The sequence below is a fragment of the Calonectris borealis genome, chromosome Z (genome assembly GCF_964195595.1).
Source record: "Calonectris borealis chromosome Z, bCalBor7.hap1.2, whole genome shotgun sequence".
Taxonomy (NCBI): domain Eukaryota; kingdom Metazoa; phylum Chordata; class Aves; order Procellariiformes; family Procellariidae; genus Calonectris; species Calonectris borealis.
Genome location: NC_134352.1, coordinates 83,933,736 through 83,951,039, shown reverse-complemented (window position 1 = coordinate 83,951,039; position 17,304 = coordinate 83,933,736). Strand labels below are relative to the sequence as shown.

General features: G+C 49.8%; 1 protein-coding gene across 4 annotated transcripts in view; it reads right to left on the bottom strand.

Moving 5' to 3' along the window:
• LOC142075272 (CBP80/20-dependent translation initiation factor-like) overlaps positions 1-17,304 on the bottom strand; it is a 143,757-nt gene that overhangs the window by 25,705 nt on the left and 100,748 nt on the right. For 2 of the 4 annotated variants that reach the window (XM_075136410.1, XM_075136407.1), the window contains 2 exons: positions 14,092-14,533; positions 12,024-12,353 (listed from right to left, as the gene is read on the bottom strand). In XM_075136410.1, coding sequence (XP_074992511.1) covers positions 12,024-12,353; positions 14,092-14,533 — 772 coding nt within the window. The remainder of the gene's footprint in view (positions 1-12,023; positions 12,354-14,091; positions 14,534-17,304) is intronic. The other 2 variants (XM_075136411.1, XM_075136408.1) reach the window with 1 other exon arrangement.

Here is a 17,304-nt window from a genome sequence, read left to right as displayed (position 1 = left end):
GGCTGTGGAGGCAGGTGCTGCTTCATCCAGGCACCGTGGCTGGAGAAATGCAGCTTGCATTCGAAATGAAGCTGCGCCCATTGAAACGCCAGCCTGCCCGCGGATGAATGAAACCAGGCAGGGAAAAAAAAGCAGGCAGCTAATCCCATTTGCCGTCAGGAGCTTTTCTGCACGGGTGCTCCTGGTTTACACCGGCTCAGTCCTAGGAGGGATTTTCCTGGGTGCCTGGGAGCTGGCAGCAGGATGCTTTCCCTGCGGGATGCTAAGACCTTTCTAAATGAGTAGGTGCTTGATGGTCCTTCACCATGGGGTAGGACCATCAATCTGCTGAGCTGGCAAATGCAAGACTGATGCTCAACTTCTGCTTCTCTGCAAGCCAGGACCAATGGATGAATGATGCCCCGGTGGCTTCCCCCATCCCTGAAACCTGCCCCTGTGGTGGAAACCCCCGAGCTGGGCGGTGCAGGGAAGTGGACAACCTTCGGATGGACCTCAATGCACACAAATGTCCACAAACAGGTCCAAGAGGCATGGGGCATTATAGAATCATCATAGAATAGTTTGGGTTGGGAGGGACCTTCAAAGGCCATCTAGTCCAACCCCCCTGCAACGAAAAGAGACATCTTCAACTCGATCAGGTTGCTCAGAGCCCCATCCAACCTGACCTTGAATGTTTTGAATCTACCACCTCTCTGGGCAACCTACGCCATTGTCTCACCACCCTCATCATAAAACATTTCTTCATTCTATCTTGTCTGAATCTCCCCTCTTTTAGTTTAAAACCACTCCCCCTTGTCCTGTCGCTACAGGCCCTGCTAAAAAGTCTGTCCCCATCTTTCTTCTAAGCCCCCTTTAAGTACTGAAAGGCCGCAATAAGGTCTCCCCGGAGCCTTCCCTTCTCCAGGCTGAACAACCCCAACCCTCTCAGCGTGTCCTCATAGCAGAGGTGTTCCAGCCCTTGGATCATTTTTGTGGCCTCCTCTGGACCCTCTCCAACAGGTTCCTGTACTGAGGACTCCAGAGCTCTATTATGCCCAGAGATTTTGGCTTTCTCCTTTAAAAGAAAGCAAAAAAAAAAGGAAGATGGATGTGCAAAAATGCGGCGGCTGGTTGAGCACCAGGGGTCCTGCAGGCAGCCAGATTCATCGTGGGGTGGGTCTTCCCTTCATCTGCCCAGAGATCGAACCGCGTGGGCAAGGAGGGAACCGGAGGAGTTAACAGACTCCCAGCCAGAGATATTTGTGGCACCCAGAGTTCGTGTAAAGTTTCATACCGGGACCCTTTACTAAATTCTTTCGGTCATGGGAGAAAACATTGCAACTGTTTAGTCTGCAGGGAGGTGGTGGCTCTGGCCCAGCACTCAACGTCGCTGAGCAAACATGCTGGAAAGCAAAGGGGCTGACAACCCTCATATCTCCTCCGCCTGCTTTTCACCCCGTCTCTCCCACCGCCGCGGCCAACCATCCGACGGGCATCGGGGACTGGTGCCGGAGCTCCCTGTTGGAAACACAGCTCCAGGCTCCCTGTTGTGGGGGACAAGCGACCACCGAAAGCCGGGACTTGGAGGTGAAGTACCAGTCTGCTAAAAAAAATGTTATTTACACAAAAGAAAAATCTTTCTCAGGGGCTAATATTTACAAATCCTATGAAGCCAGGGAGCTTCTGCTATAGCAAATGTATTCGGCTATTTTTTTTTTTCATGGACGTAAAAGATGCATTAATCTTTCCTGCTCATCCCCTGACGCGTGCAGGTACGGAGCACCTTACAACGCCTTTGAAGCTGCCTGTCCACACCGGAAAAGCTGAGCTTCCAGAAAAGAGCTGCAGAAAACAACATTAACTTGCAAAACCCCTCCATCTCTCCAAACTTTCTATCTCTAAAGGGATGCTCATGATTACCATGGCGTATTTTGCAGCATATTGGCAGAGCCGCTGACGGTGAGCATCACCGTGTAAGACCATCGGATGGCACGGGCTGGAACATTAAGGAGACGCAAGGAAACACACCTTACTCTTATTAAAGAAGCAGAAATGGAAAGGTTTTGTTTTTCCAGCCTTACGCTATTTCCTTAGCTGGCGCACGCTTTGCTCTCTCTGTCTTCGCTTTCAGTTCCTGCTGCTCCTGGACTGGAGGCGATATCGCTGGGTTTGGGTTCCCAGCGCTGCCAGAGATGCTCCTTCTAGGCCCTCTTTATTCAAAAAATAATATGCAGAGCAATAATAATTAAAAAAGAAAAAAGAGTGGAGGAATTTATCACTGGGAAGGGAAAAGGAAGCACTGGTTTCAGATGCTCATTGAACAGGAAGAGCACGGGGGGGGACCCCATGGGTGGCAGCACCACTGATGAGACCAGAGGACGCGTGACGATGAGGTGGCATCATCCAGCCACGCTTCATTTGCTCCTGTCCTCAAGACTCGGATGCTGTGTTTCACACCAGTATCATCCCTGTTTGCTGGCCAGACATGGGACAGGGACCCAAAACACTCCTCATGCATCTCATGTCTCACCCCCTCCAGCTCCTCCGCTCCTGGGACTCTTCCCACCCAAGCCACTTCATGCCATCATTTTGCATTTGCTTGTTTAAGTGTCAGCAGCAGGAAAAGAGGAGGCTCTGCAAAATGATACCCACGGGGGAGGTAAAGGGGATGTGGACTCCATGGCAGCATTGATTCTCCAAATCCAGATTTTGACAGGTAGGTACACACAAAAACACCCAGTAATGAAAAAAACTGAACCTAAGCCTGCCTGGGGGATGCTGAGGGTGCCCATGCTGTGACACCCACGCTGCAGGTCCCACGGGACCATCCCACCAGGGTGCCACCGCGGCAGGCCAGCTATAAAGACCAGTCAAAATCCGCTTGTGCTTGAGCACATCAATCAAGCCCACTCAGTTGGAAACTAAATTTGGTATAAATTCTTGCGGCTCAGCTAGAAATCCTTTTGAAAAAAAAAAAAAAAAAAAAAAAAAAGAGAGATTTCCTGCAGAAGCCTGGCTGGCGAGCACAAGAGCATCCCCCGTATCCCGCCTGCCTGCAGCCGAGCGATGCCAGGGATGGGCAAGGCACAAGCTACCCCATTTCCCCCCTTCCCAGGAAAGAAAAAGAGATGCTGCCCTCTCCGACGTCCTTCTACCCAAACCCCAGCTCTGGGCTGACTCTGTGTCTGCTCTGGCCTTGGCTCAGGAGGTGATGTCCCCGGCACCTGCTTCTCCAGCGTGCTCCTCTGCCAGAAGGATGCTTCACCCCCTAGCAAAGTGCCTGGGGGACGTGGGGGTTTGCAGGACGGGTCCCAGGCGGGGGCGATGCATCGCAGGGTGCCAATGAGCCTCCGAAAATCCCGTCCCCAGGCGAGGCGAAGGGAACCAGCTAAGAGGAGGGCTGGGGATGGCAGGGCGGCTGTGGGTACGGGCAGCAGGGATCTTCCAACCCCGCAGCATCCCGAAATCCTCACCTCGGGGCGGCTGCAGCAGCCTGAGCCGGATTTATGCCGGAGCAGGCAGGAGCAGATGGTCTGGCAGGAGGGTGCCTTAGGCCGGCTGAGTCCCTGGGCTGGCAGGAACATGCTCCCACATCCCGGGGTTGGATTTGAGCCTTTCGGGAGAAAACGGAGAGCCGGAGCTGATGCCAGTCCAGCCTGGTCTGAGGGGATCTCAATGCTGAAGTGCCCCCCTGCCTCCAGCGTAGCGTAGGAGGGGGGTCCTCAGGCATTTCCTCACCTCTCAGTCAATGGAAAAATGGATTTTGAGGCTTTTTTTTTTTTTTGCTGCCCCTCCTACCAAAGCCCCAGGGGGACCCTGTGTGTCCCCGAGCATCCTCACCCACCAGCAATGGCTGGGGGCAGCTAGGAGCCCACCCCACCGGTAGCCCGCTGCCTGGATCTGGCCCAGAGCTGCAGGCAGGCTGCAGGCAGACTGCAGGCAGGCTGCACAGTCTGCAGTCTCCACCTAGAGCCCGGCGGAGCCTCTGCTTCTGCGTTGCCTCTGTGCTGCAGCCCATGCACAGGGTGTGCACGGGTCCCACCACCCAAAGCCCCCTGGTCTGAACTTGGCTGTGCTTTTAGCAAGTGGCAGCAGCAGGCAGCAGCTCAGCCAGGGATGCTCCTGACATTGCTCACCACCAGCCTGCGAGACCAAGAGGAACCTCCACTGAGTCCCACCACCACTGGACGATGCCCAGATAGGGCATCCACTGGCCAGCGGAGATGATGGGACATCAAGTACCATCCCTGAGGTCACACCACGCGCTGGAGCAGAGGCTGGTCCCCACCATGGCCTTGCAGCTTCGGCCTCTCCAGGGTGAAAAGGAGCCAGGAGAAACCACACACAACTTATTTATGGAGTAAAGGTGATGGCTATTTTTTCCCGACACACCTGAGCATTGCAATATAAAATCTTACCAGCACACTGAATTCAAGCCAAAGATGCCATTCTTTAAACTCTAAGACTTTTTTTTTTTTTTTTTTTTGCAGCTTGGTCTTGCTTCCCATCAATCTCTCAGCTCCACGATGCCCAGCTACTCAAAACTAAACACATTCTCTGCACAGAGCCATGAGTGTGGCTGCGTCGGATGGACTCCAGCCCCCAGCTACCTGCAGGGCAGTGAGGACGACCCCCTCGGTATCCTCTGTGATGGCCACTGGTACATCGGTGGCCCTACGGCCACCTCCAGTTGCAACTCAACTCCTCGAGGAGCTGCGAGCCCCAAAACCCACCCCTGAGCTCAGGCTGAGGACTGATGTGCAGTGCAACCCCGCAGCCGATTTAATTTGGGGTCTGGCTCAGCTATTCCCAGCTCGGAGGGCTCCTAGAGCTTGCGGGACAGAGCTCCTGTCCCCATCCCCTCCTTCCTATCAGTGGGAAATTGTTGCCTCCATTAAAACCCCAGATCTTGCGTTGAACCCCTTTTTGCACTCCATTACGCCCCCCCCATCTCACCATCAACCTCCAAGGAGGCGATGCCCGGCGCTCCCTCGCCACCGCCACGTTCCCACATCATGGAAGGGCTGCGAAGGAGCCGGGTGGCTCCTACAGCCATCGCTCCGCTTGGGAAAAGCGGCAAGTTTAAAGCACGCAGCTCGATATTTAATCCGGGGTTCTCCAATAACTCACAGACCCGCATGGGACCTGTCTGCCAGCGGCTCCCGTAACCTCGACGGCAAAGCCGGGCGAGCGTTATTACTACGGGCAGACGGCGATGGCTTGGCCAGACTCACGGGTAACGACGCGGCCAGCTCTAATTGATGCCCGGCTCTGCCCTTCACCTGCCAGCGCGGGCAGGGTGCCAGCCCGCTCCCCTGGCTCCCTCTCCTGCCCGCTGCCGACACTTGCACGCGTTACGTTTGGCCCCGGATGATTATGCAAAATAATAATAAAATAATAAAAGACAGAAAATTATTAAAAACAATAAAGAATAAATAATAAAATTATAAAATAAAAAATAATAAGAATAAAATAATAAACACCTCCTTACAGAATTACAGAGCATCTTCAGAGACACAATTTGGGGCAAACGAGAGGGAACGCCTCTCCTTCCCGCTCCTCCTTTTTTCCGTGCTTGAGAGCAGGAGGATGCAGGCAGCTGGGGATGCTCCTCGGAGCCACCCACGGGGCTGCGCTCCCCGTCTCCCTCCAAGCCCGTATATATACTGCATATATATGTATGTGCATGAATTTAGAATTGCCTTTGAATTCCCTGGGTGTATAGAAAATAAATCCCATCTGCAAAGTTGCATTTAGCAGCTGGTGAGTCCCACCGCGGTTTACAAAACCAGGACAGCGCTGAAATGTAAGGAAAAAGGTTTCCAAGCTCTGCAAGTTTCTGCAAACCCCCAAATGAAGGTGTTTGGGGCAGCAGCATTTGCTATTTCTCTGCCTGTGCTGGGCAGAGACACCAACTCTGAGGTTCACCACCGAGATGTCCCTCATCTCCCCAGAAGAGCGGCGGGGAGCAGCTCCAGCCGAGGAGGCTCTCCCCATTGAATCACCACCTCACCCTGGGAAGAGCTCATCAAACTCTTCTGGGAGAGAAACCAAAGGCAGCGACATTGGGCTTATGCACAGGTCAAAGAGACGGATGTGGAGCTTAGCGTGCAAACCCTCACCGCTGCGGCCTCAAGACACACATATTTCTGGCCTTGGGGTTTGCTCCAGGGAGCTTGGGACCTTTTTTCCCCCGTATCTTTTGGTCAATCAATCTCTCTGATGTCTCCTGGGCAATGCCTTTTCCGAGACAAGTGGTCCCGCTGTGCACGAACTGGACCATCTGTAATGGAATTAAATTAATAACAGCCACGGAAAGAGGGCCAATGGGTTTTGTAGTCAACGCTGGACATGGCTTATGGGTCAGATGCTCTCCAGCTGCGCTTGGATCCTCCTGCCTCCACCTCTGTCCAACCACAAACCATTCCCCACCAAAGACCCAGACCTTAATCATGTTAAGGGGGGAAAAAAATCTGCCTTTCAGCATTAACCATGTGTTTTACTTCCATGTCCCAATTCCCACAGTATCCCCTCGGTGTCTTTATCCTCACAACCCCTACGATGCAGAAAGGACTGCTATCCCTGGGAGGTTAAAAGTCCTTTGCTCAAATAAAGAAGCAGCCTGTGGGAAAGGAGGGATTTCAGCTCATTCTTCCCAAATCCTCATGCTCAGCATGGTAAACCTTTCCCTTTGCACCCCGATTGATTCTCCAGTACCCAATGCCACAACATCTACATCCCAAGAAAGGTTCCAACCTAAATCTTCCTCTTCCATCCTCCCCCCGGGCTGACAACAACAGGTTTTGTTTTACGAGCTTGGCCACCATCTTGGTTGACCCCTCCAGAAGTGGTCACACCAACCATCTCAAACCCAGCTGAGTCCACCGAATCCCAAGTGCGACCTCTGCCAAAAACCACGGGATTCGACTCAAGTTTCTACAACCAGAGCGAAGCCCAGCGCCGAACCAAGGAAAGGCCATTCCTGGGGCATCAAGAGATTAAACTAAGATGATGAAGAAACCCTGTGTGGGTATGCAATAGGGTACGCAATAGGGTACGCAATTTGGTATACATTAGGGTATGCAATAGAATATGCCATAGAATATCCAATAGGGTACCCAATAGGGTACACAATTTGGTATACATTAGGGTATGCAATAGAATATGCCATAGAGTATCCAATAGGGTATTCAATAGGGTACCCAACAGGGTATCCAACAGGGTGTGCAATTTAGTATGCATTAGGGTATGCAATAGAATATGCCATAGGGTATCCAATAGGGTACGCCACAGGGTACGCAATTTGGTATACATCAGGGTATGCAACAGAATATGCCACAGAGCATCCAATAGGGCATGCAACAGGGCATGCAACAGAAAGAGCCCTTCTCTACTGGCACCAAGGCATTTCCAACCGCAGGGGCGGGCCAGGCGCTGGCTCTGGCCGGAGGCCGGCGTGCGCTCTGCAGCGGGCTCTGCTGCTCTCTGTCGAGATGTGCATTTCGTGGTGGGTGGTTTTTTTTTTTTTTTATTAAAAGAAGGTATCAGCCTTCTGTTTGATGTGTTGTTGGCCGCGGTTGCTAAGGGGAGCAGTGTACAATTACAGCCCCAGTGATGTCCACTCTAATAATACACTTGGCTCTGCATAGCTCAGATGCAGACACAGCTCTGCTATAAAGAGCACGGCCATTTCACCAGAGGAATACTCCAACTTATGTTACATGTGAAGGGTTTGTGGCACATTGCTTAACGCCCCTCCACTGAAAAAGAAAAGCACCGCAGCCAGTACAAGCCAGTGAGTGAAACTATGACAAGCAAAAACCTCTCGCAGGAGACTCACTTTCAATTTATCAATTAAGAAGGTATTTCTAGAGGGGTGAAGAAACCATACATGTGTCCACCAAGATGTTCTTGCATGCCTCCATCTGCCCAAGCTCCCCGGGCCCAATTCGGTCAGGGCTTGCGCAGCCCAAAATCGCTCCTTGTACCAAACACCAAACCAAACTCAATGAAGAGAAAATCAAACCCAAACGATCCCCCCAGTGCTGAGCCCCCGCACGGCAGCATCTCCTCGAGCTTGACCAGCTGCCCACCCCGTGACTCCGCTTTCCGCATCTCCCTTCAGCATCCCGAAAGGTTCGCAGCACCCAAATTCAAGATTCAGCCAACGTTTGGGACCAAAACACAGCGTGAGGGATAAATCCAAACCAGAGTTTTCCCGATAGATCCCCTTAGAGCCTGAAATGGTGCAACGCCGGCCGGGAGGGATGGAGGGATGCTCTTTAGAGGAGCTGCCTGCAGGGAGGGGGATGACATGACAGCATTCCCGTGCCGCGGCGCTGGCATCTGTTTTGGGAGCAAAACAAGTCCCCTGAGATAAGCTGCGAACACGTGCAGCCCCCGAGCACAAGCACCTTGTCAACAGCTGAAAATATAAGAGGTTAAAAAGACAGTTTATTCAGTTTATTGCCTGCTCTGCAGGAAAACGCCTTGCTCCCCTTGCTGCTTGCTTTAAGGTCCAGCGGGTTATAGGGATGCTGTCTATAGGTACCGTCATGCGGGTAGGGTGGCTCAACGGGTTAATGCGTTAAATTATGAGATCCTCCGGTGGGGCTGAGCTGTTGCCATCGCAGTCCCAAGAGAAAGGGACAAACAAGCCCCTACAAAACAGGAGCATCTGCCGCGAGCAGATGGGGGGGCGAGCGATCCGGCCCCAGGCGCCAGCAGTGCTGGGGGGATCACGTTGATCCCGATTTATCACACCCCGGCAGAGTAATTCCCCAGCTCGCTGGTGCCCGGCGAGCCGAGCTCCTTACGTCCGGGGATCAGATTAGTCTGAAAGGTGCTAGAGAGACATAAATCCAGCTCTGGAGCAAGCGTTTTATTAACTTTTTTTTTTTTAGTTAATAGTAAATTATCTATAAATGGCTGATGGAAAATATCTGATGGTGGAAGGGCCAGGACCGGAGCTGGGTAATGTTATATCATCAACCATATATTAACATATCATATTGATATATCAATGTTATATCATCAACCATATATCAATATATCATACGGATATTGATAATATACCATATATCAATACCATCAACCCCTTTATTTCACATCAAGGCAGCTGCACCAAGTCTTTTGCACCTCATACCAGGGTCCGTGTCCAGCCAGGGCTATCAAGCCTGAACGCATCACAAAAAAGTCCCAGTTTCGGACTGACCAAAGTATTTCATGAATCATGTGAAAGCATCCAATTATTTTGGTTGGAAAAAACTCCTCTCTGCTTGGAGAAAGTCAAAATCCTTTACTCTCAGAAAGGAAATGTTACGTGACTTAACTTCACATAGCGCTTTGCTTTTGACCTGTAGTGATCTGTCACCTTTTGCCCCATCAAGACATTTTTAAAAGATGTGCGGCGTGGGGCTGAGCAAATCCCTTTTGCATATTTTTCTATGCTCTTGCACATGAAACCAGTCACCCACACACCCTGCTCACCCTTTACATTTCATTTCTTCCCGGCTTTCCACAATGGACATCATGCTCCCATCACACCGAGACCGGCTATATGGTCCTGGGAAGCACTGTGGTACTCTCTGGAGATATGAGATACGTCATTTATCCTACATTCATGCTATGAAGAGCTGAATACGAAGCCAGTGATTATTGCAGATGACATTGCAGTATAATCAGTCTACTGGGTCTGTCGGTAGGGATGGCAGTGCTGGGCCAAGAGAAGAAAGCAAGTTGGAAGAGTCCTTCCTAACCCAGAAGGACTGCCATCATCCTCAGTTTTTGGATAACATCTGCTGCTCCCTGGCCATCTCTCCTGGACTTTATTTTGGATTTCTTAGCATCGCTCAGCCAACTGGGGGAAGACACAAGAGCATGGGAGGAGTGGGATGCTCGGATGGGTTAGAGCCCCCTCCAACCTTTTGCTGCTAAATCTGGGACTGATGTTTTCTGCAATTTGTCTTCTCCTGTTTTATAATTGCTTTGGAAATAAATCAATCAGGAAAAAATCACCGCCTGGCATGCACGATGGGCAGATGTGTGTGGTGCCCAAGGGCTTTGCAGGGGAGAGCGGAGGAGGAGTGGGCACAGGGGGAGATGCTGGGTTTGATACGCACCCAGGGCAATGAGAAAAGCAAAACCGGACCAGTGACTTTGCAGAATTATCTTAGTTTATGTTAAATATTGATTTTCATTGATTTTTTTTGCTCCTTATATCCCTGTTTCCCGTGTTACTGAACATTATCATTATCCAAGATGGAAAAACCATGCGGATTCAGCTCGGCGCAGATGCTGTAGCCGCTTGCTGAGCAGCTCCTGGCTGTTTCAACAGCAAAAAAAAGCCAGAACAACACAAAGACAGACTGACTCTCAGGTCCGCTCTGCCGTTTCCAACACCTCTCTGGATGTAGGCTAGCCCAGATCCAGGTGGGCTTTCTAAACCTGGCTCTAACATTACAGCTACACCCTGGTTTTCTCCAGCCTCCTGCTCCATCAGCCTGCACATCTCTGCGTGTAGTCCTGGCACATGGACATCTGCCTGCTTCGGCATCACGTGGAAACGGAAAGACCTGCCCAAGGTGAGAGGCTGACTGCTCGTACAGCAAACCTAAAAGCCCTGAATCTGGTAGATACCCAAGCCTACCAGACTACTGGTTATCACCTCCCCTCTCATTTCCACGTGAAAATCCAGGAACATTTTCCTGAAAATATGTATTTCTAGGCCAAGTTTCCATTTCAATCAATTGCCATTTTCTGGAAAAAAAACCCCCAAACAAACCAAACCAAAAAACCAAAACCCCAAACAATTCCCAATATTCCCAGCGAGCGCTGCTATTCTGGATGCTGCTACCCACAGACAGCAACGTCAGTGGAGGTGGCAGAAGACGACAACTTCTTCTCTCCCACCCCAGCCCTTTGCCTGCTGAACGGACATGAGAAGATATCCAGAGAGCAGGAAGATACAACAGTCTCATTGCAAGATTTCCTCCACCCCAGGACCAGAAGAACAGATGACGACCACATGTGGCTTGCCCAAGAGGTGACTTGGCCCACACAAAGCACAGCATCCAAGGGAGAGGTCCGGCAAGAGCAAGAAGGTCAAGCAGATGTGCCAAAAATGAGAGCGATGCTGGGCACCGAACACGCGCAGAGGACAGAGAGACAAAACAAGAGCTTTGTATGTGCCGCAGGTGACACGTGAGGGAATGGCCAAATGGAAACTCAAATTAAATCGATGGAAATCCATGGTTTCAGCTCTACAGGTCCTGTCTCCAAAGACGCAGAGAGACGGAGGTCCATGTGACACCCTCCCCAGCCAGCAACCTCCCTTGCATGGTAGCGGTAGTAAAACACGCTCCCCCCAGCAGATTGCGGGCAAGGGAGGACAGTCCTGTTTCCCCATCATACACCATTATCGTGGACCAGCTATGAGAGCCACTGCTCTTTTCTCCCCCACCCCCCACCCCCCCCCACTTTGCTGTTGCTGATGGTTTTGGAGCAGAACAATCAACCAGTACTTCATATACCAATAGACAAGTCACTCAGAATAATTAGCACATACACAAATTATTTCTGTCTGGGTTGCAATCAGAAACCAGGAGCGAGCCCTTCAGCCAGACGATGCAACCAACAGCCTGCTCAGGGACCATGACTTAACTTGGTATCTCTGGTGCTGAGATGGACTTCAGCCAAAAAGAGCAGCAAAGACCCTCCACTGTAAGACCCTCCAAGTTCACTTCTCTTCATGCCATGGCAATGCTGCCACAAGCAACCCACTCATTTCACAGGTGAGATACCATAATTCCACGTACAGCTCATTAAATGGGAATGAAGAGCAACTTGACGATGCCCTCAGTGCCGCGTTATCTATGGTAACCATTGAAGATGTGCACAGACAAAATTGTGGGTACACTTCTGTTCTCCTCTCATCAACTGGCTTCAAAAGGAATTTGGTAACAGCTCAGGTCCTGTCCAAATGCACGGTAAGATCAGGTGGGGTGAAGCTGCAGGCATCTAACCAACTAATTTTATGTCATTACCTGCAACATGTTGAGGAGCAGACTCCGGAATTTGGTTCCTTCCACCATGAAAAGGGCCATTTTGTCACAGAGCTTGGCTGCTGTGGAAGCAAAGCTGCGATCCGTCACCGCTTTCTGGTAGATGGTCTTGACTATCTCCCCCAGCATCTCCTCAGAGTTGGTAGAGTTCTGGGCCTCCTCCATGAAGGTTGTGAGCTTGGAGTCAACGTCGCTGCTGTTGTTCCTCATGCTGTTGAGGATTTCAATTAATTTGTCCATTTTGTTCTTTTCGGGATTGGTGGTTTCCACTGTGACTTCGTCCTGGTCCGTGAAAAGGGAAAGACAAGGCGTCTGTTACACAAGGAAAAAACAGACATATCAGCTCTTGTCCTTCCACAAACAGCGAAGGGGGAAGGGGATTGGGGAGACATACAAACAGACATAGAAAAATCAAAGCATCTTTTAGAGGCACAATGTCTCATCTCAGCATTGAAAACCACAAGTGAATGAGTCCTGCCCCAGAAATGTTCTCTTTCCCCAATTCTCACTGCACTCAATCCCGGAGTCCTCCCCGTCAGCTCAGGGAGAAGATGGGCTCAAGGGTCCTGAGCCAGGGTGCCAAGGTCTGACCACCCCTGACTGCCTTCGGCACCCCTGGAGAGGGGGTGTCTGCAACGTGGCGATGATGGACTTTTTTTTACCTCTATTTTGAAAGCGCACTGACATTTGCAAAATGCTCAGATAACAATCCTACAAAAATATCTATTTTTTAATATATATTTAACGATCTAAATTGAGATCAAAGATGTCACATGATCCCAGCATTAGAAAAACTCTTAACTTTCCCATCTCTTGGCTGTTACACTTTTCACTTCACGTCGTTACCATAGAATTTATTGCTTCTTTTCAACATTTAATTAGCATTTGTCCCTTTCCTCCAGCATAAGGCATCCTGCTTGCTATGGTCTGCTCCCTTCTCCTCCTCTAGTTCAATCTTAAAACGTGCTATACAATACAATCCTGTAGCATTTTGTGGACAACCCCAATGCCAACCAGCGGTTGGAGTTGTCCAAAACTCCCATCAGGAGGCCAGTTGTGTTGACTACACCCACCGAGAGCGTGTGCTTATGTGATGTCTTGTAAGACTATGAATTCGCAGAGAGAGCATTAAAACGAATACTCTGAAAGTCTCCGCTATACTCCCATTGCTTTAAGGAACACAAAAATAACTAACAAACTCTTTTCCTCCCCCTCATGCCATATACATAAATAGTAAATGCACATGCATTCAAAGGTATACATTTCCAACATGCACTCCCATGGAATTGTGTATGTTCAGGTTATTTTTGCTACGCATTTTGGAAATCTCATTGGAGATATCCCCACGGATGCATTTCCCAGTCTGACAAAAGAATCTCAAGAGAAAGAATCTGAGTTTCACAGAGGGCAAATGAAGATATCATCTCCAAATTCCTCAGAAATCTGAGGCTGAATATTGTTTCCAAAAAGGATTTCTCCTCCGTCACTTGCATGCAATACTTTTGTTATTGTTGGGTTGTTGGAAGGAAGGGGGAAAGATAAGGGCATTTCAATTCATTGCTGAGATAAATGGATATCAACTTTTAAGTAGCTGACTCCAACTATTCAGCACTCAAAAGTCAAAGCTCTGTAATTGTGGAGACAAATTGCCTTTTTTAGACCTCTTTGCAAAGCCAATGAGTTCTACAGACCAGGAGGCAGCCAGTTGGGATCAGCCCCCGGGGAAGGAGCACCCGTGTTGTGGCTCATGCGTGCACCGGCATTCCCCAAGGGTCTCTGCATGGGTAGGGGGAGAGTTCCCAGTCCCTCTTGGAGAACACACACTGGTAGCAACCTCAACCTCAACCAAGGAGGCGAGCATTGTGTCAATAAAAGGCCTCCTGAAGAAGCATGAGGACACTTCAAGAGAAGTGTTGACACTGGGAGATTAAGATAAGTTGGGTACACTCATGGCAAGGTCCCTTGAGCCCAACCCACCCTTTGTATGGAGAATGGCCAACAGCCAGACTTTTGGAAAAAGGAAACTCAACGTTCCCCTAAGAAATAGTACCTTTTCTTTTAGTCTCCTCCGCAGCCTGTCTTTGGAAGACTGAAGCAAATTGATCTTGGGTCTTTCCCCAATGCGCTCGTGAATACTGTCTTTCCGCTTGGTCTCCGACTCCTGGATGTACTGCTGAGACTGCTTCTCCACAGCCTCCGGGCCCCGGTGCGTCTCCACGGGAATATGCACCGTGCAGACGGAGGTGTCCTCAATTTTCAAATTCTCAGTCTCTTTGGCATTTCTGTGCGTTTCTTTGTCGTTGGGCGAGTGCTTCTGGTTGTGGTGCCATCTCCGGTTCTGGCTGTAGCCGTGGTGGCCCGTCCTGCCTGAGGAGTGAGGAGCCTGGCCACCTTGGTAGAGTTTCTGGTGGTCCCTGTTGTGTTTGGTGCCACCTTGCTGATGATCTGCGTGCTGCTGAGACTTATTCCCGCCGGGAAGTCTCTGCTGTCGCCTGGAAAGTCAAAGGAAGTCATTAGTACATCCTTTCCTGCACGGTCCTGTTTGGTCAACACATCTTCTGTCCCACCAAACACTCTGGCCCTTGGCAGGTGGGCTCTGTGGGTCTCCCTACCACAAAAGCGGAGCCAATTTCTTGGCATCTAACCCAACCTAGTATCAACTCACGCCTCTAAATCTCTTTCAATAACAGGCATATTTCAGCTGAAAGTTGTCATGTACAGTCAGATAACATGACTTTGGCTCCCAGGAAAATCTCTCCCAGTTTTCTGTGTTTTCTGTATTGCTTCCACACTAAACCAGGGAGGACCTGGTTAGTCCCAGCTCAGCAGCAGGAAGTCAGTCAGGCAAGAAATAACAGGAGATATTTTTTTCTACAGACCTAAGGAGCTCCTGTTAAGCCTGGCCTACAGCATCGCTTCCTCCTCTTGCTTGCCACCTTTGCTGTACCAACATGGCATTGGTTTGCAGTGCATCATTTTAAGCGCATCGGGAATTTCTAAGAGAGCAAAAAAAGCTAAAAAGCGAATTACCGAGTAAAAGAGCTGCCCACACCAAATGGTTTTGTTTGGCCTTTCTTTATACATGTCCTTCATCGTTGCCACACTGGGAGAGGACGTGTGCATGGATGAAGAAGCTGAGGACCACGCGTGGCTCTGGCAGCATGGGGAGCCAGGACCATTACCTCTGGATAGCAGGCTGGGGAAATATGGCTCCAAGCGGATAACGTGGAAATTCAACAGGCACGAAGAGGAGGACTTGCCCGCAAATGGTTTGCTCGAGAAACTACAGCAGCTCAGAAAGGGTGAGCAAGCCCCTGTGTGCTGGCCATAACCAGTAGCCAAGATGGCAGGTCCCCAAAAAACCAACGGTTGAATGGAAGAAACGCTTTGGCAGCCTCAGACAATTCAGGTTTCCACACGGGCTGCAGCATGGCTCTCCCCAGCAAAGCCGGCATGCCAGCATCAAGGATGCAATTAAGATGGAGACGGTCCCGGTATTGGCTGCCTTTGCTTGGGACTCTGCAGGGTTAGTCCTAAGCATGACGGCAGCTCCCTGCCTGCCCGCTGCCTTTTTAACGCTCAGTGTTGGCTCCGAGACCACGCGGGATGTTTTAATGCTCAGCTCCTTACAAGGCTGCTGGGAGCAGCGCTGGAAGCTCACAAGGGATATCTCCGCAGCATCGTCCCCCGAAACAAGGAAACAACTGTGAGCACTGCGGTGACCACACCGGTCTGCATCCGTACTGGTTTTGTAGCTGTTATAATCCCCTTGCTCAGCCTCATCCCTTACCCCAAATTCCCGCCTCCATTCGGATAAATAGCAGCATTTATTTAAAACCCGTCGCATAGCAATTAATTTTATTTTCATCATCTGCACCGCTCGGCTAAGGGCGCTCGGACGAAGGAAGGGGCCATTCACAAATACATTTCAATGGTCAGCGGCTAAACAGTCTCCAACCCTGCCTGCCAAAGCCATCTGCCCATCAAATCTGTATTCCTTGGCACCCCCAGGAGTTAAAACCTATTTTCCGAGGCCAACTGGCTCTTAACCATAAAGAGCGAGGGCTCGTGTTTGGCGAACGCAGGACGAAGAGGCTTGTTCGTGGTGGCAGTGGAAGGAATTTGTGTTTAGTCTCAGACCACCGGATCCGGTTTTCTGAGATATTCAATGTGGATTGTTTTTTTTTTTTTTTTTTTTTTGCAAGCTGAATGGCAGGGAATTATAAAAAAAAAAGAGGAGATGGGGGAAGCTTTCCTGTTTGCTGGAGCTTACAAGCATTTTATGAGTACAGATTCTCCACATCAAGTTTTCCTGGCATTTCTTTGTTTCCTCTCAGTAACGCAATCACATAAACCGCTTTGTAAAGAGCAACGCTTATTAAAAGGGGAATATCAAAATAAAAGTTAGTTAAAACCCTTATCTAGTGCTGAGCCCTCACATGCTTCAGTGTGCAAGAGTTTTGCTGATATAATTCAGCATTTGCTTTCTGTGGTTTTGCTCTTCTCTCGCCTCAAACATCTGAGTTTAACTGTTTGGGTGCACTTTTATTCTTGGGTTATTAGCCAGACAGACTGCTACCGTATTTAAGCTGCAAATATTGCACAGAAATGACAAAAGTTGCACACAGACACAGCTTTAATTTAAGCAGAGATAAGGCAAAACGCCTGGAAATGAGCTGGGAACCAACCTCTGCTATAAATTCCTGCAAGAAATGCACGCAGGGACATTTTTTTCCTAAAGACATAATGGTATTATAAACCAAACAGTTTCTGTTTAAGGGCTGTGAAAGAAAAAAAAAAAAAAAAGGTTTAAGATTACAAAAAAACACTTAAGCCAACGTGGAATGTGCAAGATGATGTTCGGTTTGGGGCTTTTGCAATAGAACCGGGAGAGGACAGGCAGCTCCATCCCCGTGGAAGACACTAAAAGGCAATATCCCCATGGCAAGGGGCAGAGCAAACACAAACCGAAGCTCTGCAGTCACTGACCACAGGATGGAAAACACCAGAGTTAAACAAGCTAGGAAAAAAAAAATTGCAAGAAATAAAAGGCAAAGGAAGGAGAATGGCAAACAAGAAGCAACGTCCGTGACTTGGCAGCAGGCAGGGGTCTAGACGATAATCCAGCACTCAGGCAAAGACTCGTTGTGTGCTTTTATCTTCCCAACACCCCAGAGAAGAAGAAAAGCCAAGAAGAAATAGGACTCTGCAGCAAAGAGGAGCCAAAGCAAGGAGAACAGGGCCAAGATCTTAAAACTTTTTT